General features: G+C 46.4%; 3 protein-coding genes across 4 annotated transcripts; all 3 read right to left on the bottom strand.

The window, feature by feature from the left end:
• Positions 1-493: 493 nt before the first annotated feature.
• LOC120693140 (3-ketoacyl-CoA synthase 1-like) lies at positions 494-2519 on the bottom strand. The gene has a single exon (XM_039976547.1). It carries the CDS (start codon positions 2455-2457, stop codon positions 838-840), a length of 1620 nt encoding a protein of 539 aa, XP_039832481.1. The 5' UTR covers positions 2458-2519; the 3' UTR covers positions 494-837.
• Positions 2520-17200: 14681 nt separating this feature from the next.
• On the bottom strand, positions 17201-18662 carry LOC120687512 (UDP-glycosyltransferase 76C2-like). The gene is made up of 2 exons (XM_039969524.1): positions 18148-18662; positions 17201-18026 (listed from the first exon to the last, which is right to left on the bottom strand). The coding sequence occupies exons 1-2, from the start codon at positions 18644-18646 to the stop codon at positions 17275-17277; spliced, it is 1251 nt and encodes a 416-aa protein (XP_039825458.1). The 5' UTR covers positions 18647-18662; the 3' UTR covers positions 17201-17274.
• Positions 18663-22544: 3882 nt separating this feature from the next.
• Positions 22545-23673, bottom strand: LOC120692647 (small heat shock protein, chloroplastic-like). 2 transcript variants are annotated; one of them, XM_039976025.1, is made up of 2 exons: positions 23364-23673; positions 22545-23285 (listed from the first exon to the last, which is right to left on the bottom strand). In XM_039976025.1, the coding sequence occupies exons 1-2, from the start codon at positions 23572-23574 to the stop codon at positions 22828-22830; spliced, it is 669 nt and encodes a 222-aa protein (XP_039831959.1). In that variant the 5' UTR covers positions 23575-23673; the 3' UTR covers positions 22545-22827. The 2 variants fall into 2 exon arrangements, with proteins under 2 accessions (XP_039831959.1, XP_039831960.1); XM_039976026.1 differs by having other exon boundaries at positions 22545-23273; positions 23364-23672.
• Positions 23674-24452: the final 779 nt, after the last annotated feature.

Here is a 24452-nt window from a genome sequence, read left to right as displayed (position 1 = left end):
TCATACTTCATATGTTATTATACCTCTATGTTGCAGTTAGATCTGTTATTTTGATTATTTTTTTTGAAAATTTGTTATTATGCTCTATTTGTTTCAAATGCATCCCAAATTTTTTTTCTTGATTATTAGTTTGTCATGAAATTTGTTTTGTGAGTTATTAGTTTGCCTATTTTCTGTTATTATGATTTATTTGTTTTCTGTAATTTTTTTGGGTTATTAGTTTGTCATGCAATTTGTTTTATGGGTTATTAGTTTGCCTATTCTCTGTTATTATGCTTTATTTGTTTTCTGTAAAAAAAATTTGGGTTTGGTTTTTTGGGTTATTACTTTGTCTTTAAATTTGTTTATATTCTCCATTATTTTTTTTACTTTTTCTGGTTTGTTTGTTATTGATCGGACGCACGCTGCCTGTGGTCGCTGCCTGTAGACCGTGAAGATCGGCAGCACTGAGAACAGTCGCTTTCCTCATGGACTAACTTCTGATCAGTATCAGGGCAACGCAAATTAATTTACACACGCATTCACATTACTACCAGCATCTGTTACAACATCCAACGGCACCCCTGATCTCTACTCCTACCTAATAAGAATAAGAAACGTGAAAAAGGCAGGCCAGTGCTTGGTATCAATATCATTATCCTAACCATTCACCCAACCACAGCACAGTATTACAGACATTGTGGTCTTGCATGCAACAGATAGAACAAGATTCGATCAGCAACTCCGATCCTACCTGATCAAGAAACAAATTAAACGAAAATTATAACCTTTAATTTTGTGTGTCCTTTTATCATACAGTTCTCGTGCAGCTGCATCTGATCCAACGGACGCTCTGTTTTAGATGTACGCTTTCGGCGGGTAGCTCTGAATGCTGTCCACCCACGGGTTGCAGTTGCTGCTGCTGCCGCCGCCGCCGCCGGCGGGCACGGGCGCCACATCGCGGAGCGCGCGCCAGACGGCGCTGTTACACTTGAACCCGGAGCCGAAACCAATCTGCCACACGCGGTGGCCGCGCCGGACGCGGCCCTTGGCCTCCGCGTAGGCGAGCTCGTACCAGAGCGAGCTGCTGCTGGTGTTGCCGAACCGGTGCAGGGTGCACCTGCTGGGCTCCATGTCGGCGTCCCCGAGCCCCAGGCTGCGCTGCACCTCCTCCAGCACGGCGCGCCCGCCGGCGTGCACGCAGAAGTGCTCGAACGCGCGCCGGAAGTCCGGGATGTACGGGCGGACGCCGCGGGTGCGGAGCACGCGGCGGAGCACCATGGACTTGAGGAACTTGAGCTGCTCCGACAGCGGGAGCACCAGCGGGCCCAGGGTCGTGATGTTCGTCTTGAGCGCGTCGCCGGCGACGGCCATAAGCTCACGCGCCAGCGACACGCCGACGCGCCCGGTGCCGTCCTCGCGCTGGTACACGCAGCCGTAGCACTCGTCCGCAGCGCCCTTGTGGGTGCGCACCGTGTGGAGGAGCCGGTACTTGGCGCGCCCGGCGTCGGCGCGGCGGTTGGAGAGCAGCGCGGCGGCGCCGCCCATGCGGAAGATGCAGTTGGACAGCAGCATGGAGCGGTCGTTGCCGAAGTACCAGTTGAGGGTGATGTTCTCGGTGCTCACCACCAGGGCGTAGCACCCGGGGTTCGCCTGGAGCATGTCCCTGGCGAGGTCCACGGCGATGAGCCCCGCGCTGCAGCCCATGCCGCCGAGGTTGAACGACTTGATGTCCTCGCGCATCTTGTACCGGTGCACCACCATGGACGCCAGCGACGGCGTCGGGTTGAAGAGGCTGCAGTTGACGACGAGCACGCGCACGTCGCGGCGCGGGTCGATCCCCGTCGACGCGAACAGCGCGTCGAGGCACCCGAACATGACGGCCTCGGCCTCCGCGCGCGCCGCGGCCATGGACAGCCGCGGCGGCCGCGCCTGGATCCCCGGCGGGAGGTACGTCCGGTCGCCGAGCCCGGAGCGTGTGGTGATCTTGGCCTGGAACTCGAGCGCCTCGGCGTTGAAGCGGCCCGTGCACTCGGTCATCTCCAGGAAGCCCTCCTTGGAGATGGAGTGCTCGTCGCCGGGCCTGTAGCACGCGAAGTCCACGAGGTACACCGGCTGCGGCCGCTTGAGGAAGTACACGGTGAGCAGCAGCACGGCCGCGCCGAGCCACGCGACGCAGGTGAGTAGGTCGAGCGAGTAGAGCCTATCCGCGCCGACGAGCGAGTGCGCCGCCGCGGCGAGGAGCGGCGGCGCGAGCGCGAGCGGGACCCAGGACGAGGGCGCGGGGATGCCGCCGGAGCGCAGGCCGAGGCGGACGTACTTGAGGTTGACGCTGCGCGCGAAGTCCGGCAGCCGGCGGCGGATCTTGACGACGAAGCTGCTGGGCATGGGCTCCGCCGCGGCCTCGGCGACGACGTCCAGCTCGGCCGTGAGGCGCTCGCGCTCCATGACCGCGGCCGTTGACGGCGCGGCCTCCATGGTCGCGTCGGTTTGGACGTGAGCTAAGCTCGAGTTCTTTGCGTGCGCGGGACTTGGTTGCGTTTGGTTGGAATTGGGTAGAAAAATGGACATGGGTGGCAAGTCAATTTATAGGCGTTTTCTCGGGGTGGAAAACGCCGCGAAAGTAACTGGCGTCGAGTGGAAGGCAAATTTCATGTCCGGGATGATAAAAGGACACAATTTGCCAAGGAAGGCTTTGAATTCTAGCTGTCTTCTCGAATGGCAGAGAAGTTTTGTTTGTGCATGTCAGTCGGAGAATATATAAAATACATTAGGTCAGAGAGACAACGGAAGATACTGCATCCCGCTTGATGTACAAAGACCACATGAAAGCTACGGTCGCCAATGCTTCCCATGGGGCTCCATTCGATCTCACCTTGCTCGCAAAACTAGTCAGAAAGCTTTCTACTCATTGACTTAGCTAGGCCATCTAAGCGTGCATGCACGGACCTAGTCAAGCCAATCCAAATTATTCATTGTCAACCCTAAAGGTTGGTTGGGCCTTGTTTGGATACTCCCTGGAAAATCCTAGAATGAACTTTGACCGTCCATTAGGGGTGTCAAACAAAATCAGTTTACAAAACCAACTCCAGGACCCTTACGCCAAGAATCCTGAAGAATCTAATGAGACCTTTGACCGCGTTATTATAGGACGGTTACTGTAGCATCACTGTAGTCAATCAATGATTAATTACCATTATTAGATTCGTCGTAAAAAGTTACATCCATAGGTTTTGCAAATAAACTTCATTTAGTACTTCATGCGGGTAAAATTCTCTAGTCCGGAAATGTATTCTAGGATTTCTAGAATGAACCAAACACCGCCTTGCTTTATATTTGGTTTAATGGGGAGAGTTTGTTATTTTCCAAGAGTTTCAAATTAGTATCTATAAAGATTTATACTTATTGATATTCTTGCTCCTACTTTAAAGTAAAATTGTTGTTTTGCCTTTTGTATTTTACCCTTAGTTTTTACGTATTTCCATTATATTGATGGTTTGACTAGGGGTAAACTTCAATTAACTTGTAAATTGTAAAGGGGAAAATCAGAAAGTTAAAAAATATAAAGGTAAAATCACAATTACCTTTCAAAGTAGGAGTAGGAACACAAATTCCCTAAAGGTTAAGTTGATAAGTGAAATCACAATTACCCTTCAAAGCCTCGGATAGTCCATGTCCAATTCTTAGGTATCAAAAACTCTTCATATATCTATAAAATTCGGATTAGGAAATTATCCGCACCATTTTAACCCCCAACTACCAAACAATACTATAGGCAAGTGTTTTGAGTAAGAAATAGGAATTGTTTCGTTTTTTACTAGAGGAGAATAACTTCCTCTCGCATGCAGAGCCTTCCTAGAATCTAAACCGTCATATACTAATCAAAACAGAGTGATTTTTATTCATCACTAGAGAAACCCTACCAGTGAGAAACAAATTGGGGAACAGATATCGGAGAATCCGAAACCCTACTGAACATGGCCAGATGGCCTAAGAAACGGAGCTTGATTTTCTATAAAAAAAGATTGAGCACTACTATTTTTTAGGGACTTGTGTGGTCGACCCCCCGAGTTGGCAGACGTGTATATCTGGCGTGATCTTGCATGACGGTTGATAGGTCTAGAACTGGAAAGAGCAAGCAGCTCCAATTCTGCGGTGAACTAACAACCTGCTTGCTGTCCTGTCCCTGCCGCACCAGCGTTCAACCTCAAGGGAATAGCACACGGCGTCGGCAGGCACACCATGTCAGCAGCGGCAGCACGGCAAGAAACCTGGCAGCCGCTGAGAGGAGGTGGGAGGGTGGGCGATGGCTAATGAATGGACGAGACGTGACGGGTAGGGTGGTTCACCCCACGGCTCTGATCGACGCGCGCGCGCTCAACAAACCCTGGAAATTAAGACCAACGAAACGCCTCTTTGCTTATCCATGTGACTGGGACCCTGCACGCAAGCATACGTGTCATTGTGCTACCTTCCAATACTTTCTGGATAAGTTTTCTAAAGAAAAAAAAAACTTTCTGGACAAGAGCATGTGGTGAAACTACCTGCAAAATGCCGATGGTTAAGGGTGCTATCAATGCTGGCTACTAAACGAAGTTTTTTGGTGTGCTCTAAAACCACACCAAAAAATAGCAGTGTCAAAGAGGGATGCAAAGGTAGGCCACAGGATGCTTCAACTTGAAGGAGCATAAGAGGAGCCAGTGGTGATTTGAATGGCACATGATATGGCAGCTTCAGCTCCCAACCAAAGTCAAAATATTTTTGTTGTGCTTAGCTCATAACAGCCTGCCTGTAAGGAGAAATGTGGCAAGACGTGGAGTGGAATTAGACTCTAAAGGTCCAGTATGCCAAAGATTTGGTGAGGATTGTGGACATGTTTTCTTTAAATGCAAATATGTTAAACTCTGTTGGCATGAATTGGATATGGAGGATATCAGAACTGAATTGCCAAATCGCCAATCAGGAAAGGAAATAATCACTATTCACTAAGATATGGAAGATGGAGAAGGCTATACCATGGTTTATAATGGTGAAAGGATGCAGTGTACAAGTGAAATTCTAGGTTCTGTCTTATACATTCTAATGGAGTTTTGAGAAGTTGCAGAATAGTAATAGGAATGAGGTGCTGTGTGACGTCAGACTTATGTAGAGGCCACCAGGGCACCATCAACAGAGTACTGCTAGATTAATTATTCTTACGGTGCTTTTGACCCAAACACAAGAATTGGAGGCTAGGTCTTCGTTGTTGGAACCACAAAGGACGAAGTGCTGGTGGCTGGTTTCATAAAAAAAATAAGTGCTGGTGGCTGGAGCTGGCAATATTTGTCATGTGGCGTCTTTTTTTGCAGGCTGAAACGATTGCGGCACTAAGGGGTGTGCAGCAATATTATGCTGGTTTGAAGCGCAGCGGTTAAGGGGGCGCAGGTTGAGAGGTCAAACAGATGACTGAGGATGATTTGCATCACAAGCTGAACAATCAAGATGGGCGCCGTCTCCCCATGCAGTACTATCCACAACAGAACACCTCAAGATGGGATCAGCCAAAGAGAGAAGAGTTGAGGAGGGCAGGCAAGGACCCTGTTCCTGAAGGGGGAAATAAAGGTATGCTTTGCTATAACTGTCATCAATATGGCCATCACAAATCCCAATGTACCAATCCATCCTACTGCTACAATTGTAAGTTGTCTGCTCATATTGCCCCCAAGTGTCCTAGTGCAAAGGTGAACAAAGGTCTGAAGCTTTGTGGTTTTGGGATGCCTGGTCAACTGTTCTATAGTATGACTATTCATGTTGAGCAAGCGGAGGTAGACAAGTCTATTAGAGCTATTGTAACAGTCTTAGAGGGAAGAGGAACAAGGTTTAGAATTGATACAGAACTAAAATACTTGGCAGACTCTTAATGGGACTGGAAGGTCAAGAGAATTTCTGCTACTCAGTTTTTGATAGTAGTTCCTTCAGTGGCTGTTCTGAATCTTTTACAAAAAAAATGGGCAATATCAGGTTCAGCTGCTCTGATATTTTGGCCTCGGTGGAGGAGACAAAGATGGTTTCAGAATCCTTTGATGTCCTAAAAGATACTTGGGTTAGAGTAGTTGGGATCCCAAAAGTTGCTAGGAAGAAAACTTTTGTGACAGATTTAGCATATCTGGTTGAAGACCCTGAAGAGATTTATGTAGAGTCTTTAAATTGGAGGGAGGTGTGGATTAAAGTGGCCTGTAAGAATCCAGCACATATTATGGGCTCCTCTGATGTGTATATAAATAAACAAGGATACAAAATGACCTGGTTTGCATCTGAGCAAGGTCCCCCAAAAAACCAATCAGGATCCACATGACAAAAAAGATGATAATGATGAGGAGACTGATGAGGAGGAACATGACTCCCAGGATAATTATGAGGAGCTATCCAAAGATATCTTGAAAGGAGAGGCGCGTCCAAAACAGAAATTTTCCTCTGAGAATGTTCCTAAATCTAACCCTGCTACTGGCTCACACAAGAAAAGAACAAATGCTGCAGAAAGCCCAGGGACACAACTCTTCTGTCAGGTTTCATCAGAAATGTTGGTAGAGCAATACTTTCCCCCCTCTCAGATTAAGGATCCAGTGTGGCTGCAAGGGACTCTTATGAACAATCTATGGAGTCAGGATTTGAGTTGGAAGTAACCATGGAGGGAGTAGTGAGTGAGAACTCTAAGGCTAATAGTGGTATATATGCTTAACCAAACTGAAGTTGTTGTTCTAGTTGAGAATGCTGGTAACTCTGAAGAAGAGGTAGTAGTGGTTGAAGACTAGTGTGAAGAGGATGACTTGATGGAAATGGATGGGTCTTCTGATCAGAATATGGCCAAGAGAAAACTCCCTGCACAAGCTACTGTTTTCAGCAAAAGAGTCCCTAGGACAGGGGTTTCTATGCTGGAGACTACTGAAGCCAAAGCTGTTATGAAGAACCTTGAAGCTCCAGGATGCACATCACAAACCCCTTTGCTATCTTACAAAAGGTTAACAATAGTTCTCTTAGCTCCTTTGCTGTAAATTGTGGCATTCAATTGCAATCTGATGATACTAGTGAATATGAGAATCTATCTCTTTTGAGAGCTAAAGAAATGGCTCAAGCAGCCATTCAGCAGGCAATTGAGTGCAAAAAGAAGAGAGAGGAGCTTGCAGCAGATGGGAAATATCTCACAAACCTAGAGGTCAGTGATTCTTTAGAAGAGTTAGTGAACCCACCCATCCAAGAGAATGGGTATGTGCCTAAGAAAGATTCTTCCCCCAAAATAAGAGGGGAGAAAATCAAAAAAGAAGAGTTAATGAAGATGCTTTTCTGGAACATTAGAGGTCTAGGGGTGCTGGTAGAAGAAAATAGTTAGTAGAGCTCTGTAAGTGCCATAATTTACATTTCATTTGTTTGCAAGAGACAATTAAAGACTCTTTCAGACCTAGAGAGATAAATTCCTTCAGCAGAGGTCTGGACTTTGCCTGGAGTTGGATTGCCTCCAATGGGCACTCTGGTGGGCTCTTGATGGGAGTGGACAAAGAGATAGTTACAGTCCTTAAGGAAGAAAAAGGGGTCTTCTGCCACTTCTTGGAGCTCAAAAATAATTCATATAGCTTCCAATGGTGCCATTTCAATGCTTATGGACCTGTTCAAGACAACAGAAAAGCTGAGTTCTTACAAGAGTTAGCTGAGCTGATCTCTAACTGTCACCTTCCTTTCATCATGGGAGGAGACTTTAACATGGTCAGAAGAGTGGAAGACAAGTCCTCAGGCAATGTAGATGTGAGGTGGATGCAAGCTTTTAAAGATCTGATAGACAATTCAGCAATCAAAGAACTGCACAGAAGTGGGAGTCGCTATACCTGGTCTAACAAGCAAGTTATGCCGGTTCAAAGTGTACTAGACAGAGTTTTTGTGACTAACTCCTGGGAGGACAGGTATAATTTAGTGAGAGTTTTTGCTTCCACAAGAGTGGGATCTAATCATAATCCCCTTATTGTGTGCCTAGAGGAAGAGTTGAAACACCCTCCTCGTTATTTTAGGTTTGACCCTACGTGGCTTACACAGGAAGGCTTCAAAGAATGGCTGATTGCCAGATGGCCTCTGGGAATCAAGGCAAATTGTCTAGATCACTGGCATGTGATCACTGGGAAATTGAGGAGAGGTATGAAAGGCTGGGATGCCAATTTTGAAAGTGACATGAGGAAACACAAACAACAGCTCTTGATGTCCTTGGGTAACATGGATATGGAGGCTGATTTGGGAGGTTTCTCTGAACAACAATGGAGGATAAGATATTTACTAGAGAAAGAACTCCTGGCTATATATGCTGCTGCAGAAATTTATTGGCAAAAGCGGGGGGGGGGGGGTCAAATGGCTGTTGGAGGGAGACTCTAATACAACCTTTTTTCATAAAAAGTGCTAATGGCAGAAAGAGGAAATCAATAATCCACTCCTTGGAAAATGAAGGTGTTAGCTTTTCAGAGCAAGCAGAGCTAAGAGAGCACATTACTCAGTATTACAAAAAGCTATTCGGGAAAGAAGAGATAGCTGATATTCATTTAAACTACGGGATTTGGTCCGTTCAGCAAAAAATCACTCCTGAGGAGAATGATAGGCTGACTGAACCCTTCACCTTGGAAGAGGTTGATGCTGCAGTTAAAGAGATGAGAAATGGAACAGCCCCTGGTCCAGATGGATTCTCCATAGAGTCTTTCAAAAAATTCTGGCCGCTTATAAGAGGTGATATCAAAGAAATGCTCGATGTGTTGCATGCTGGGTTTTTTGACTTGTGGAGACTGAATTATGGTGTTATTATTCTGACTCTCAAGCTAAAATTGCCAAAGACTATTAAGCAATTCAGTCCAATATGTCTCTTGAACATCATTTACAAGATCATTACCAAAGTCCTAACCCCGAGACTATTTCCAGTGGCAAGTAGAGTTATTAATAGTAACCAAACAGCTTTCATCCCAGGGGGAAATATTCTTGATGGTGTGGTAATCCTTCATGAAGTGCTACATTCTCTACATTCAAAAAAAGAGAAGGGGATCATTCTAAAGCTTGACTTTGAGAAAGCCTATGACAGAGTGAGTTGATCCTTTTTAGAAGAGGTATTAAAAACAAGGAATTTATCCTCTATTTGGATTGATTGGATCATGAAATCTGTGAGAGATGGCAGGGTTGCGATTGATATTAATGGAGAGAGAGGAGATTTCTTTAAAAGCTTCAGAGGTCTGAGATAGGGGGACCCCCTTTCACCTCTCCTTTTCAACTTTGTAGGAGATGCACTGTCTGCCATGCTATGTGCTACTAGTAATGCTGGTGACATTGTAGGGGTGACATCTGATTTAGTAGAGGGCGGCCTCACCCATCTCCAATATGCTGATGACACTATCATTTTCATTGGAAACTCTGAGATGAATGTTAGAAATCTGAAATTTATCCTGTACTGCTTTGAAGCTATGTCAGGGCTGAAGATTAACTATGATAAGAGTGAAATTTTTTCCGTTGGAGTAGAGCTAGCTGAGCAGAGCAGGATTGCTTCCATCTTTGGGTGTAAGGTGGGGCAATTCCCCCTAACTTACCTTGGTCTGCCGGTGAGTGACTGCAAATTGTCAAAAGCACAATTGAGTTATGTGGGTGAGAAGGTGTGCAGACGACTCAGCATGTGGAAATGTGATACTTGTCGTCAGGTGGCAAAGCGGTGTTAATTAATTCTTGCCTTTCTAGTGTTCCTATGTATACTATGGGGGTGTATATGCTCTATGAGGGGAGTTATCAAGTCATTGACGAGGTGCGTTCCAAATTCTTCTGGCAAGGTACAGGCAAAAAGAGGAAGTATCACATGGTCAAATGGGATGCCCTTATTCGACCAAAAGACTTTGGTGGCCTAGGCATTTTGGATGTGAGAGCTATGAATGTTTGCTTAGTGGCCAAGTGGCTTGACAGATTGGAAAATGGCCCTAACAATGTGTGTTGTGAACTACTGAAAAGAAAGTATCTGGGCTCAAAGAATATCTTTCAAATTTAAAAGGTTTCTGGCTCACAGTTTTGGAGCGGCTTGCTAGGAGTCAGAAAGTGGTTTCAGTGGGGGAGAGCTATGAAAGTTAGAAGTGGGAGTCAGACCAGTTTTTGGGAAGATGTGTGGTTGGGTGACTGCGCCTTGAAGACACAATTCCACAACCTTTATAACTTCTGCTCTGACATGAATGTGACCGTGGCAGATGTTCTAAGAGCAGGTACGTGCAACCTGAAATTTAGGCGCACGTTAATCCAACATGAATTAGAGGAGTGGGAGAATCTATCAGACATCCTGGAGAGTGTACATCTGTGTGAGGGGAGAGATGAGATGCTCTGGCTGTTAGAAAGCAAGAGAAGATACTCAACAAAATCACTATATAGAATGATGACCTTCGGTGGGGTGAAAGACCCTATTATGATGGAAGTTTGGAAGTGTAAAGTGCCATTGAAGATTCAGATTTTCCTCTGGATGGCCTGCCATGATAGGATTCAGTCAGCAGTGCAGCTTAGGAAGAGGAATTGGGCAGGTGCAAAGGAATGCAAAATGTGCGGGGCAGTAGAAACTACTGATCATATTTTGTTCACTTGTCCTATTGCAGTCTTTCTTTGGGTGTTCCTGAAAGAGACTCCGATTCTGGGTTCGGTCCCATCTTCGATAGTAGAGTTAGAACTGATTTTTCTGAGTAGGAATCACAGATTTCAATCTGTCCTTCTCTTTATTTTTGCAGGAGCATTGTGGGCGATCTGGAAAATGAGAAATGATTTGGTCTTCGAGGACAAGGTGATAGCATCGCCCACAATGATCATCCACAAGACGGTGGTGCTTCTCACACACTGGAAGCAACTACTCGATGAGAAGAAGATGAAATAGGTAGAGACCGCCCTGGTTGAGATCAATGGAGCCTGCGGTTCAATCGCATGATCTCTGTTCCCTGTCTGATGGAGTTGTTCTACGTGGTTGGTGATCTGTCTGGTGTTTCGCTTGGATGCTGGTTCAAGTAGAGTTAGTTTTGCGGTTCAGTTAGAGCTAGTTCTTTTGCTGTTATTTGTACTGTTAAAGCTGGAACTCTGTGGCTCCCTTGTAATGCTTCCTGGCTCTGTCCCAGGCGTCGACCATTCTATTACGCTCTTTGGGCTTTCAATAAAGCTAGGCTTAATGCCTTTGTTCGAAAAAGGGGTGTGCAGCAATCTGCACGGATGGGTATGCTGATTATTTCGAAGACAAACGCATTAGTGCTGGCATCTGCCTCAATTTAGGAGGAATATATCGGAGTCCTACTAGTTGCCTGGTGTACTATATTAGGGTTGGATCTATGTTGTCTACTTTTAGTGTCTCTATCCGTAATTGAAATTGTTGTACGGCTGCTGATTTTTTAGTTGCTTTTGGAATGGGTGTCTTGAACTCTGGCTCTGATGTGTTTACGAGGCAAAATTGGTTTCTGGTGATTTGCCTGTATATGAAGTTTAATGTGATCGAGTATTTCAAGAAAAAATGAGTACAATAAAATGGCGGTCCCTAAATTTGTGAGGGTCATCAACTATGAAAATGCTTGAAGTTATTCACCACATATCCATATGTATCCACGTATGCACGTAACACTGACATGGCATGCTGATTGTACATTCCCTAAGGCTGCCAAGGTAGATTATGGTGAGAGTTTATGCTTTTGCCCTTAGCTTTCTTCTGCTCCATGCCATCTCTTTCCTTAGGTCTTCCTCTTAGTTAGCGGGTTGTTTGTCGATCCCGCCACTTGCTGAGGGCCACTCGACGGCTCGAGATGGGGTTGGATTGGGGAGATTGAGAGGAGAGGATATAAATGGGACGAGAGATGTACCATCATCATGTTATCTCAACTTTACATGCATTCGTGGATATATATGGACACATAGTGAACAACTTGACAAGATTGTGAATCTAGAAATGCACTTTTAAAGTTTGGTGGACCTAAATTACACATGCTCACCAGTTTCGGGAACGCTAATGCATTTTATAAAAAAAATAAACAATAGTGTGCCGATCCTCGCCAAAACGCCAAAGGAAAATTTCCAAAGCAAAAAAAAACATAGTGGCACGAGCGATCAAAAGTCTCGCCAACGACTCGGCAGGCAAGAACAAAACTTCAAAAGCAATAGCCGATGTGCCACTAATTTATGAATCTATTCGCACATTTGAAAAATGATAATAACATGTGGACCATAACCTATGTCAAACTATGAAAATGAATGGATTTGGATAGATCTACCAAGGTTACAATCAAAAACAAATTTATCGACATTTTTGAGTTTCCCACTTTAAGGAAAATGGTGTCATTAGGCCATTATTGTGATTTGGTGATTGAGTAACAACATAATAATAAGATAAACAAGTTTGTAAGCTCAAGTTTGTAGAATTTTTAGAACCCATGGATGAAGTTCAATTCGTAGATAAGATGGTCTGCACAACTAGAAAACGGGTCAGCTGTAGCATCAATACCGGCTGCAACGACCAGGTGGCTAGAGAGGGCCTTTGGCACCAGGTACTGCCACGACCCGCTGCCAAAGGTTCTCAAGGCCTTTAGCATGGGGCCATAGCACAATCCTTGTCCTAATTATTGACTATTAGTACCGGGTCATGCTACAACACCGTAATAATTTTTTGGCTATATATACCAGCAAATATAATTTAGTGTTTGAACGTACTGCTTTGATGGGGCCCTCGTGATGAAGTGGCTTCACGAAATCACATACAAATACGTTATTAGTGGGTTTTTCTTTTATAAGATGTATATATATTTGGGATGTTCATGCTAGAATGATCATCTAATATATAATTATAGTACCTAATTGGTGAATGTGTACTTTGCCAAAATGGTAACATTTGACCATATACATTGATTTGTGAATTTGACTATACAATTTTTAGAAAGTAACATCCAAACTAATAAGATAGACTATTTGACAAAACAATTTTTTTATGATATCTGTCATCATCTTAACCTACCAATATATGTTTCCTTCGATATGCTTTTTTAAGATTATTAGTGGAGATGTATGTGTAAAGACCCGTACTTAAAGAACAATTATTTAAACAATTTATTTCATCAATAGTACTAAAGATTTTATTTATTTTTTAGTATATCATACTAACCCAATCTAATCTAAAACAGTCTAATCGACAGACTTGTACGAGATTGCAGATGATATTTCGGGGAGGCTCGAGCCACCTCTCATATACTTGTACCAGTACTTCACTGTAGACTTGCCCTCTTTTAGAATCCAAGCGTGGTACATCGCAAAACTTCTCATCTCGAGTGGTAACCGCAAATTTGATTCCATTACGCAACAAAGGATCTGAATGTATAAAATTCTAAACATCAGCAACAAAAATATATATACTTTATAAATGAACAACAATAACAAAATAATTAATGAAATTATTAAAATCATCTTTTAGTGCTGATGATTCTCACAGGTCTCTGCAGCATTGCTTCGCGAGATGAAACCGTGGTCAAATGCAGCCAAACATCCTATATGCGTATATAAGTTAAAATAATAAATATTATATATACATATTGTATAAATAAATAATAGATAACTAAATAATTAATATTGGAAAAATCCTTTCTACACTCGCTTATAGTTACTCCCACGTGTATATCTCATGATGTATGATGTATCTGACCCAACAAAAAATATGTATGTGAAGTATGTAATCATACTAGACAATATATGATGGTATATACATTGGGTATGTGACCATACATGGAGTATATGTACATACTTATTTTTAATATATAGCAATAATGTATAATCATAATATATTTAAAAAATAGGGATGTTTTTGAAATTTTCTTATATATCTCTTTGAAATATCTTAGAATTAGTATATGAACATACTCAAAGTGATAAATGAGTATGTGGAGATACACATGATGACATATTGATACTGAGAGTAGGTACACGCGAGTGTAAAAAAAACTCATCCATTAATATATATAAATGAAATATTTATGCACATTCTATATAAGCTTCTCCCCGTGGCCCATCTCCATTTCGTGGCGTGGCAGCACTCCCGTCGATGACATATCGATCCATCTCCTCGTCCCCCTATGCTCTCAGATCGTGCACCAACCACCCTGTAGAAAATTAAACGAATGCAGGCTTTCCCATCAGCCTTGCTGGATCAGGATCGCGGCCACCTGAGTGCAGGAGATGAGGAAGATGGAGAAGCAAAGCCGCTCAATTACTCACCCAGCTAGACATCGAGGTTGGAGTTGGAGCAATGAGTCCACCGACGATGGAGAGGAGTATGTATTGATCTAGCTTGCTTAATGTAGACGTGCGAGACAATCAATAACAAGTGAAGGTGGACGATCAAGGAAGGAGGAAGGATGGAAGATTTAAATTGGCAACGTCGGGCGAATATCACATCAAGCGATTCGGAAAGTAATTGGTGCATGAATAGGAAGTTAACCAGTGCACAAGAGGAAGGTAATAACCGCACAATATAATGTTAATTAGCTTAAAATAAAAAGGAATGAAAAGGAGAGATTTAAGGATGCCTTACCAAAAATTATGATCACATGATATCTATACAATGGAAAGTAATAAGTGGGAATAAGGGTGGGTAGACAAAAGTGTTTGGTGTAAAAAGTATTAGGATTTTGATGGAAATATTTTTCTTCTATCAAAAAATGGACTCCACTCCCTTTCGTCAAACCTTCTGGGCTGGCGAGCAGGACCTCCGTGAGAGATACGGTGGGCCTAGCTTTAGTGAGAATTGTTTTCAATTATTTCAACTTTTATAATATATAGAATACAGATAGATAGATTTATTTTATAAATTTTATAGTATAGATTAGTCTTCATACTCTTTGGTGTGGTGGCAGTGAGTTTTGACTCAAGAGAACCGTCCCCATTGCCCATTTGCACCCATCGTGGGCTGTCACGCAGCCCATTTTGGAATTGGCGGGAACGGTTGCCAGGGGCCGCTCTTTCCCTCCCAAACTGCGGCCGAGACATCGAAAATTCTGAAACTACCCTCATTCCCGATCCCGATCTCCATAGATCGGAGACGAAAGGGAGAAGAGAGGCAGCCCAGGCGGCGGCGGCTGAGAAGAAGATGGATCGGGGCAGTGGGAGCAAGCGCAAGGAGGCCAGGACTGCCGCTGGCTCCAGCTCCAGCGGCGACCGCATCACCGCGCTGCCGCTCGAGCTCCGCGCGCGGATCGCCTCCCTCCTCTCGTTCGACGAGATCGTGCAGCTGACGGTGCTGTCTCGGGCGTGGCGCCACATCCACCTCCACACGCCCGTCGTCAAGATCTACCTCAACGCGTTCCTCTACTTGAGGGACATCTACTTCGACGAGGCGAACTCCGTCCGCGGCATCATTGACGAGGGCGCGATCCTGGCCCTCCGCGTCGCCCTCGGCCGCCGCGCGCTGGAGCCGTCCTCGTCCAAGGTGGACACCCTGAGGCTCGTCTCCGACATCGACGACCCCCGCATGAGACGCCACGCCGCCCGCATCATCGCGCTTGCCGACGCGCGCGTGATCCGCTTCCTGGCACCCGCACCCTTCGTCCGCGATGCCGACGCGCGGCGGAACGCATGGTCGCTGGACCTGCCCCCCGCGGCGCGCAAGCTGGAGGTCAGTATGATGAGGCACCTCGCTCCCGCCATCGCCGGGCCAGGCGCCGCCGCCCTGCGGAAGCTCCGCCTCGACTACGGGGTGCTCACCGAGTGGCCGCGCCTCCCGTCCCTGGTCTCCCTGGATCTCAAGGACATCACCGTCGAGGCCCCGTTCGCGCCGGGCGCCTGGTGCCCTCTTCTCGAAGAGCTGAGCTTGTTCGGCTGCCAGATGAGACAAGCCCGTGTGGACATCCGCCTGCCGCGGCTCAGGTTCCTTGACATGGACTCTGTCGACGTCGCACCGCACGGCCGATCATCCACCGAGGCGCCGTACGGGGTCATCACCATCGACGCGCCGGAGCTGACAGAGCTGGAGATGGACTGTGGGGCTGGAGCCACCACAGACTACAGGTCATTCACGCTGCGGGCGCCGAGGCTCCGCCTCCTGTGCTGGCGCAACCAGTACTCTGAGTGTATGGTCCTTGACGTCGGCAGGCCGGGCAGCGTCAGGTTCGGGGGAATCACGTTGATGTCGATCTACTCACCCGGGATCATGTATTACAGGGAGCAGATGATGCGGATGCTGCAGGGGCTGCTCCCCAACATCCCACTGGAAGACCTCGACGACGTTGCAAAGTCAGGCACAGGGCATACACAGTCCATTGATTTCGACTATTCTGCTTTTGTTTTTCTCTGATCCCATTGGATTTGAATTGTGTTGGATCCCTCATTTGTGCTGCCTGTCACATTGACGCAGGCCTTATTTGACTCTGGGAGACTGGTCTGACAGCGATGACGACGAACCCAAGCACGAGAATGAGAAGCAGCTCACCTGCGACCTCAGGGGCCTCATCAAGTCGCACGGTATATGATTCTCAGAATGGAGTCCAGTTTCGACCATACATCCCTAGCGCCATCGTCGTATTGTTTATTACTAGTTTGTTGGATCAACATCTGCATACGTGGTGATTTGGGACTGAATGAACAGACCGTTAAGCGCTCATCTGTGATGAATGAACGTTACCTTCTGTCTGATGTCTTGAAAAATATTTCAGAAGTTGGAACTGCTGATTCCAGCCTTGTCAAAGACTTGGTTAATTCTGCTGGTCTCGTTTCTTGCCTTGCACTGATTAATCCTTGCTAAAAGCCTAAAACGCATGCTGTGCACACGTCCTTGTGTTTGTCTGTGAAATGTATGCTTATAGAACATCTGCTCATCAGGGTTTGTTAAAAACGTCATACATTATTTGTCAGTTGTCAGCTCATAGAACATCAGTAGGCATCATTTGCCGGATATGTGGAATGGATTCTCCACCTTTATGAACATTAAACATCAGTTTGCGTTTTGTTGATATTAGGCTGGTAGCTAGCTATGGTTTGCTTAGAAGGTGAAAGAGTGCTTATCACGGAGAAGAAAAATCACACGATTTACCACACAGAGCACCATCCTCTTAGAAATTATTCATGATCATGTCATACTAAATGATCTTTGTTGTTGACCGAATCTATTTGTTTCATGGAAGTTGTGTGCCTGAAAAGTTTGCTATTGTTCATTTTGTAGATATTTATTTACTGAATAAAATGAAAACTAACGACAGACAAAATACCAGTAGTTATATTAATTTATTCAGCTGAAAGCAAGGTGAGACATAACAATTCTGTAAAAAAAACTCAAAGGGAAAGTATGTGATCCATTAGTTTATCAACAGCCCGTTGAGAAGACCCACTACTCTCAAGGCACATCCGCATCTTCTCCAAAACCTTTGCTCTTCCCCTGATCTCAACTCCCTCATCTTCACCTAGCAGCCTTTTGATGTCCTTCTCAACCTCCTCTCGCTCTAGCACACCCTCCAACAAAATCCCTATCTTCCATGTATCTTGCACGTACCTTCCGGTTGGCAATTGATCTCCAAAGATTGGCCTCGATAGCATAGGCACCCCCTCGTAGATACTCTCCAACGTGGAGTTCCTTCCATCTCCACAAAGAAACGGCTTGCCGCTGTTCGCCAAGCCCCATGCCATCTCCGCCATCTCGTCTCGAGTCACATGAACAACACTACCAAAACTCGCATATAGCACGGAACCAGGGGCCTGCGTGTCCAGCCACTCGATGCAACCGCGGTCCTGGTTGAGTAGGCTAGTCTCGGCGCCATCACCCTTAGAGCTCATGAGTTTGTGAAGCGGACCAACAGCGAAGGCTGGAATACCGCCATTGTGGACAAGTTGGTCCCGGATCATCTCAAGTTCGTCGGGTTCAAGTGCTTCAAATGTGTTGAATATTGCACTGGAGGAGTTTGTTGTGGTCTCGATGGCAAGATTCAAGATCTTCTGCCCAATTTCTTTGCTGGGGAGCTTGCTTGGGTCAAACAGATCCCTCACTTGCAGTGGTGGCAGCTCCTTTATCGGCATGTCTAGGTTGGACTCTGAAACGAAACGAAGTGTAATCAAGTCCTGTTCGATTGGATGCGTTATATAGCTTCTTTATTCAAGGAAAATTGGTTCATGAACACATCGCATAAATATTTCAAGAAACAGAGGCAGCACCTGTCGCTGGTAGATAGCCCTTGTCGAGGAGCATGTCGTAGGATCCGACCATACGGAAGCAGGCCGCGCTGCTGGTGTGCAGCACGAGCGAGGGTAGCCCGAGGCCAGCCGCGGCCTTGTGCACAGCGGCGAGGGTGGAATCGAAGATCAGGCACGCCAACCGGGGCTCCCCCTCGTCCGCGAGGAGCGACGCGAGCGCATCCCGGACGAGCCCGGACGCCTCCATGGCGGCGTTCAGGGCGAGGAGCTGGGCGAGGCCATCGGCGGTCGCGGCCACGGCCTCCGGGATGGCGTCCGGCACCGCGACGAAGGTGAAAGCCGGGTGGCGCGCGGGGTCAGGCGCGTTGAACGCCATGTGGAGGACGGTGACGGCGAGCCCCCGCGCATGGAGCGCGCCGGCGAGCTGCAGCATCGGGCTGATGTGGCCCTGGAACGGCAGCGGGAACAGCATGACGCGAGCGCCGCGGGCTGGAGCTGCTGGACGGCCCCTTCCGGCCATTCTCACGGCTGGACGGCGTTCCATGGTAGGATGCTGGATGCCAGGGTATATATCTAGGTTCTTCGGAGATTCGAGTGTCGTCTACAAGGAGTATAAACAGCGGCAAACAAGATCTCTATCGTTTCACTACAAGAAAAAAAATGAGCTTTCGTCCCAACACATTAGTACCAGATGCATTTTCGTCCAGCACTAACGTGCGAAATTAGTACCAGGTAGAAATTTTAGATCCTCGGAGGTTATTTAAGTACCGGTTGGTAACACCGACTGATACTAAATGTCATATTTTAATACCGGGTAGTGTTATGGCCTGGTACTAAAATGGCTCGGCCATTTAGTACCAATCAGTGACATCAACCGGCACTAAAGATTGACATTTAATATTAGTCGGTGTCTTGGTCTGATACTAAATAGGCCTCACACGGGTTACTTCGAAAGGAGAAGCATCTCACACATAGTCACATGTGATACATAGGTGAGATGGCAAAGAAAGTTACATGGAAAGCTTGAGCAGTGGCGGATCTAGGATTTTAAGCTAATGATACAACCCACAATTTGAAAACAACTTTGTCAAAAATTCAGTATAGAAGTAGAAGATAATTAAAAACATGACAATACTTGTAAAAGATCTGATAATGTCTTTAAATCATTTAATTAAGCTTGAAACTTGCATAAATTACAATGGAAACAGGCCAAACACTAAGTCTACAATTAAAAAAAAAGGACGTACCCAGTGCCGTAGTCTCCCGCACTGTACGGGGTCTTGGGGAGGTTATTAGCGGGAGGTTTTTCCCACACACCGTGCAATGTGTAGAGGCCACCGCTCGAAGGTGTGACCTCTCAGTTCACAGGCGGTAAGCACTACCACTTGCACCAGGCCGCCCTTTTTAAACACTAAGTCTAAAATAAGCATAATTAATTACAAACCTACAATTGTTTAGAGAAGGTTACAATATTACTTTTTGTCTGATTTACTCAATCCAATTGCCATGAAAATATTACTCCTGTTTGATTCTATTAAACTTAATCTACTATACATCATTTTATGAGCTTGGAAGGAGCAAGTGCTTAACATAATTACATCTCACGTGAGCAGGAGTTTGGAGACGGGAGATGGAGAGGACAGAGGCTCACCACGCACCTAACGGCGGTCTGTGTGGCAGTCCTGCACTCCTGCTCCATTGGGCAGTAGCAGATCAAGGCAAATCGGACGACCGGAGATGGAGTCGTGCGCAGAGCCCGCGACCTGGCTGGCTTGCCGAAGGGCTGCGTCGCGGATGCGCCGTCGACATAGCTAGAGGACAGCCGTGGACCGAACGTGGAGATGCCGGACAGCGGCGGCCGGTGGCTAATCCTGGATTGCTGGCTCCTGTTACTCGGTTTTTCCCCATCACATCTGTTCGATGCCTCGAGTACTCGGTGACAGGGAGAAGAAACAGGGCAGAATCGATTTATTTTTCTGTTGCATCTTTCATGTACATGGACTGGGCCGATTTACAGGGTATGCTGTGGCCCACCCGGCATACCCTGTAGATCCGCCACTGAGGTTGAGGTGGTGTATTTAGTACCAGTTGCTACAGCCTCCATTTAGTACCGACCAGCGGTTGAAGCAACTGATACAAATCAGGCCCTATGACCAGTACTAATGGCTCTTTGCTCTTTGTCTGGCTGTGTTTACTTTGTCAGCTGCGTCGCCATCTTTTTAATTCTAGTAGCTTGCTGTAGGAAACTTCTTAATGCCAAGGGGATGATGAGCGTGCTATCACAGGTCACGGCAGCCGCAAGGTGACAATGATATGATATAATGTAGATAAACGGGTAGGCTACACTAGCATCACTACCGCATATATCCAAGATGTTTGCGAGTAGAAGATCATAAATCGTTACCACTAGACGCGCAGCGTAGCGGAAGAAGTCGCGCGTCGATGTAGAGGAAGTAGTCGATCACGTCCCACGAACCGAGCTCCTCGTACTTGATCCCAGCAGTCGTAGCAGCGCCTCCACGGAGTCCACACATACGGGGATGAAACACCGGGCGTCGGTGTGCTAGCACCGCACGCACGGCATGGGCGGCGGCCGAGAGAGAGAGAGGGGCGGCGGCTAGGAGGTGGCGCGGCTCACAGGGGTCTGTCGCCCCCTAACCTCTCCCTCGTATATATAGGGCGTATTAATGTGCTTCTATCTCATAGGCATATTAGTAACCCTAATCCCTCTCGGATCAATATCCTCTTGGGCCTTTAAACTGTATTGTGATGATGAGCTTTTGGGCATATCACCAATATATAACAGGTATAAATCCAGCAGCCACAAGGTGACAATGATACGATACAACAGGTATAAATGGGCAACGGTTCATGGATCTTTGGAAAGGATCGTGGATTGCATTTGGTAGTGCAGTTAACTCGACCTATCTATCTGTATTGGATTTAGTTTCAATGTTTACCTATTTCAAAAAAGCAGACCGAAAGCAGACCGATTCTGCGGTACTTTGACTTTTAGTACATCATATCTCATTGATAGGTAAGACCAGAAGAGTCCTTATCTCACAGACAAATGGACCCAAGCTGCACTCATCTCCCCGCCCGTGACCGAACCAGCGCACCTCTTCGGCTCTCCCAGACTCCCACCTGTGAGGCTTGGGAGCCGACGCCGCTCCCCATCTCTCTGTCCACGAGGCTTCCCTCCGACACTACCGACACCGCTCCCCATCTCTCTGTACGCGAGGCTTCCCTCCGACTTAGCCCTACAAATAGGTTGAAAACCAAATTATATCCACACCAATCCATTTCCATTAGAGAAATTAATCACTGTGTTCGCTTAATTTGTCAGCCAACCAACTAGCAGTACTGTTCTCTTATACTAAATTAGCACCATCCACCAACTACCAGTCAGTCAACAGTACTATTATCTCATAACAAATCAGAACTAGCCATCAGCCACAGCCAAGCGAACACAGCGATTAATATTACCCACACAACTCCAAACCACAACCACTACAAACCAATCCTACCCAAACATTTCAGCTCATGATGCAATAAAATATTAGTCAAACTATGATTACAACCAATAAGAACTCGTTTTCCAAAAAAGATTATAGTGTATATTTTGCCACCCCATTTTTCACAGAGTAGCCGTCAGTTATACTGAGCCATCTTAAACAAATTTCAGTTTATTTCGATAAAATTTTATAGTGTGAACGCGAGGTTTTATTTCTAGGATCTTTTGACGTAGGACCCACATGTAATTCTAGCTACGCTGCTTTGCACAGAGTAGCTCCTAGTCACACTAAGTCATCTACAACAAATTTCGGTCAATTTCGATAAAATTTTATAGTGTAAATGCGAGGTTTTATTTTTAGGGTTCGGCTCTTGACGTGCACGCACGTGTACTTCTAGCTACACTGCTTTGCACAAAGTAACTGCTAGTCATACCGAGCTATCTCCAACAAAATTTAGTCAATTTCGATAAAAAATTATAATATGAACGCGATGTTTTATTTCTAGGGTCCAACTCTTACGAGACCGACAATTATATATAGTCATACTGTTTTGCATAAAGAATCTATTTCAGCCCACCCCCATCCACACTAATCCATATTTACATAGAACCCGCTCCACCCACCTCATTAGCCAATACAATTCATTTGAATCCACCCAAATACAATTCATATCAAAATTCAATTTGCACCGCTACCACTTCTTCCCCTTATCGGATCAGCCGAATCATGGCTCCTTTTCCTTCTCGCTCGCTCAATCTGCACTCTTGCACCTCGAGTCCCAATCTGCATCGCTACCTCTTCTTCCCCTTATCGGATCAGCCGAATCATGGCTCCTATTCCTTCTCGCTCGCTCACGCTGTCACAAAACTTCCATCAATGTTGGGGCAACAGATACCATCAATGTTCGGTGCAGCAAGCGGGCATGTTACTTGTGGTGGTACAATCTAGTTTCCCCATAAACGAGCTAAATAAAGGAAACGACCCTCGTAAAGAAATAGAGAAATGCTCTTCCAGGAAAAACACAAGATACAACAAACTGCGCAAGAGCTCACTTCGGGCCAGCGATCTAAGCCGATTGCTGGCTTGAGTCTATCTCCGTCATCCCATATCGATCGGGAACTCAAAATAAGAGACTTATTTCAACACAAAAGGAAACAGAGGGGGCCGACGGAGACTGCACAACCCCTCAGCCAGCTAGTCCCCTGTCTTTTGTCTGCCCGGGGTTTGGTCCGGCCGGTTTCGCGTCCTCCGAGCCTTTCTTGGTGTTCGTGCCCTCTTTTCCCCGGGGCGCAGGCTTCCCCAGCTCGACGCGTTCACCCTCGCGTTGAAGGTTCTTGGGGACGGTGACCTCCAGCATGCCGGCCTTGAGGTCGGCCGTGACCCTGGCCCCGTCATGCTCCTTGGTCATGAGCAGCCGGATGTGGAACGCGCCCACGCCGTGCGCGTCCACGGGCGCCGCGGGCTGCTGGGCTGCGACCTTCCGCTTGATCTCCAGGACGTCCTCGCCGGTGGTCACCTCGATGTCGCTCGCCGACAGCCCGGGCACCTGGAGCCACAGCGTGACGCGGTCCTCCTCCTCCTTGATGTCCCACCGCTCCTTCCCGCCCGGCGGCGGCACGGGGCACAGCAGAGCTAGGCATGGTACTGTTGCGTGTAAATACGGATGCATGATAATTTACGGGTACCAAATGTTTGCCGGTGAACGAAACGGAATGTACTCACCGGTGGGCGGGATGCTGAACGCCGGCGGCCGTTCTTTCTCCGGGAGCGCGCAGGTCACGGTAAGTGTTCGCCGGCACTTAACGCCGGCACAAGGTCGGAATGCCGCCACTGCGGGCTTCCATGAACCACGGGCTGTGACTAGAGAGGAAGCCGGCAGAACCGGCGACGACCGGCTCACTGCGGCTGTGTAAGATCGCATAATCGTCGTCATCGATGCCGCCGGTGAGGAATGGAGAGAGGGAGAGAGATCTTAGTGCATGCTAATTCTGGCCTAGTTGGAGAGGCAGTTTTTTTAGTGCTTCTGTGTGGTATCGTTGAAGTGTTTATATAGACTGCTGATAGCTAGGGAGAGCATGCAGTGAGTGAGAGACGCGCATGACGTGGTTTGGGCACCTTTGCTTGGTCGGATTGGGAGGGAATAAAGCGGGAGGCCGCCCGCTTTAAATTTTGTACGAAAAGCTTGGATGCTTCGGATATCAGGTGGATGGATACCTATCTTGCAGGGTGGTGGGACAAATGGCTCTGGCATTTTCTTCGCTTCTATTGCTTTGTACCGTTTGCTTCAGAGTAGGGAGATCCCTGATTCGTTCCATCCGTGCTTCTCATTATGTTGCCTTTTAATTTCTACTCTTTCCTTGTTGGATTTGGTTTGGTTGTGCATACTCGAAACGTATATATTGCCGCGCTATCATGCCACAATACATGTTTTCACCAAATCAATGCAAGTTTGGCTCTTGCACCACAAAATTGCAAATGAGAACCACTAGAAAGAGGAAGACACCAGATAGATAAATATGAACCGAGGAAACCACATGCAGTGTTCATCTTACTGATTGAGAACCCGTATTTCGATGATCATCGGATATTTTCATCGTCTCATTAAGAGTTTGAGCCTTTTTAATTATGTAAAGCTTGAGTCCTAATTAGTATGGAAGCACTATATATCTATCAGGGTACGCTGCAGGGACGGCATTCTCGAGTTTGTCATATGTGGTCCATTTGGCTGTAGCCCTTTTTTTAATTTTATTATGACAGTAGCCAAACAAATAAGTGTATTAATATATTTTCCACATGCCTTTGAGATATAAA

This window comes from Panicum virgatum, chromosome 9N, assembly GCF_016808335.1.
Source record: "Panicum virgatum strain AP13 chromosome 9N, P.virgatum_v5, whole genome shotgun sequence".
Lineage (NCBI taxonomy): Eukaryota > Viridiplantae > Streptophyta > Magnoliopsida > Poales > Poaceae > Panicum > Panicum virgatum.
This window is presented reverse-complemented; position numbering and strand designations above follow the sequence as displayed.

Excerpts from the sequence above, each read along its gene's own strand:
- LOC120693140 (XM_039976547.1), bottom strand. The coding sequence starts at position 2,457 with ATGGAGGCCGCGCCGTCAACGGCCGCGGTCATGGAGCGCGAGCGCCTC.
- LOC120692647 (XM_039976025.1), bottom strand. The coding sequence starts at position 23,574 with ATGACGACGATTATGCGATCTTACACAGCCGCAGTGAGCCGGTCGTCG. Across the intron at positions 23,286-23,363 it reads GTTCAGCATCCCGCCCACCG|TACCATGCCTAGCTCTGCTG; the intron begins GTGAGTACATTC and ends TACACGCAACAG.
- LOC120687512 (XM_039969524.1), bottom strand. The coding sequence starts at position 18,646 with ATGGCCGGAAGGGGCCGTCCAGCAGCTCCAGCCCGCGGCGCTCGCGTC. Across the intron at positions 18,027-18,147 it reads GGGCTATCTACCAGCGACAG|AGTCCAACCTAGACATGCCG; the intron begins GTGCTGCCTCTG and ends GTTTCGTTTCAG.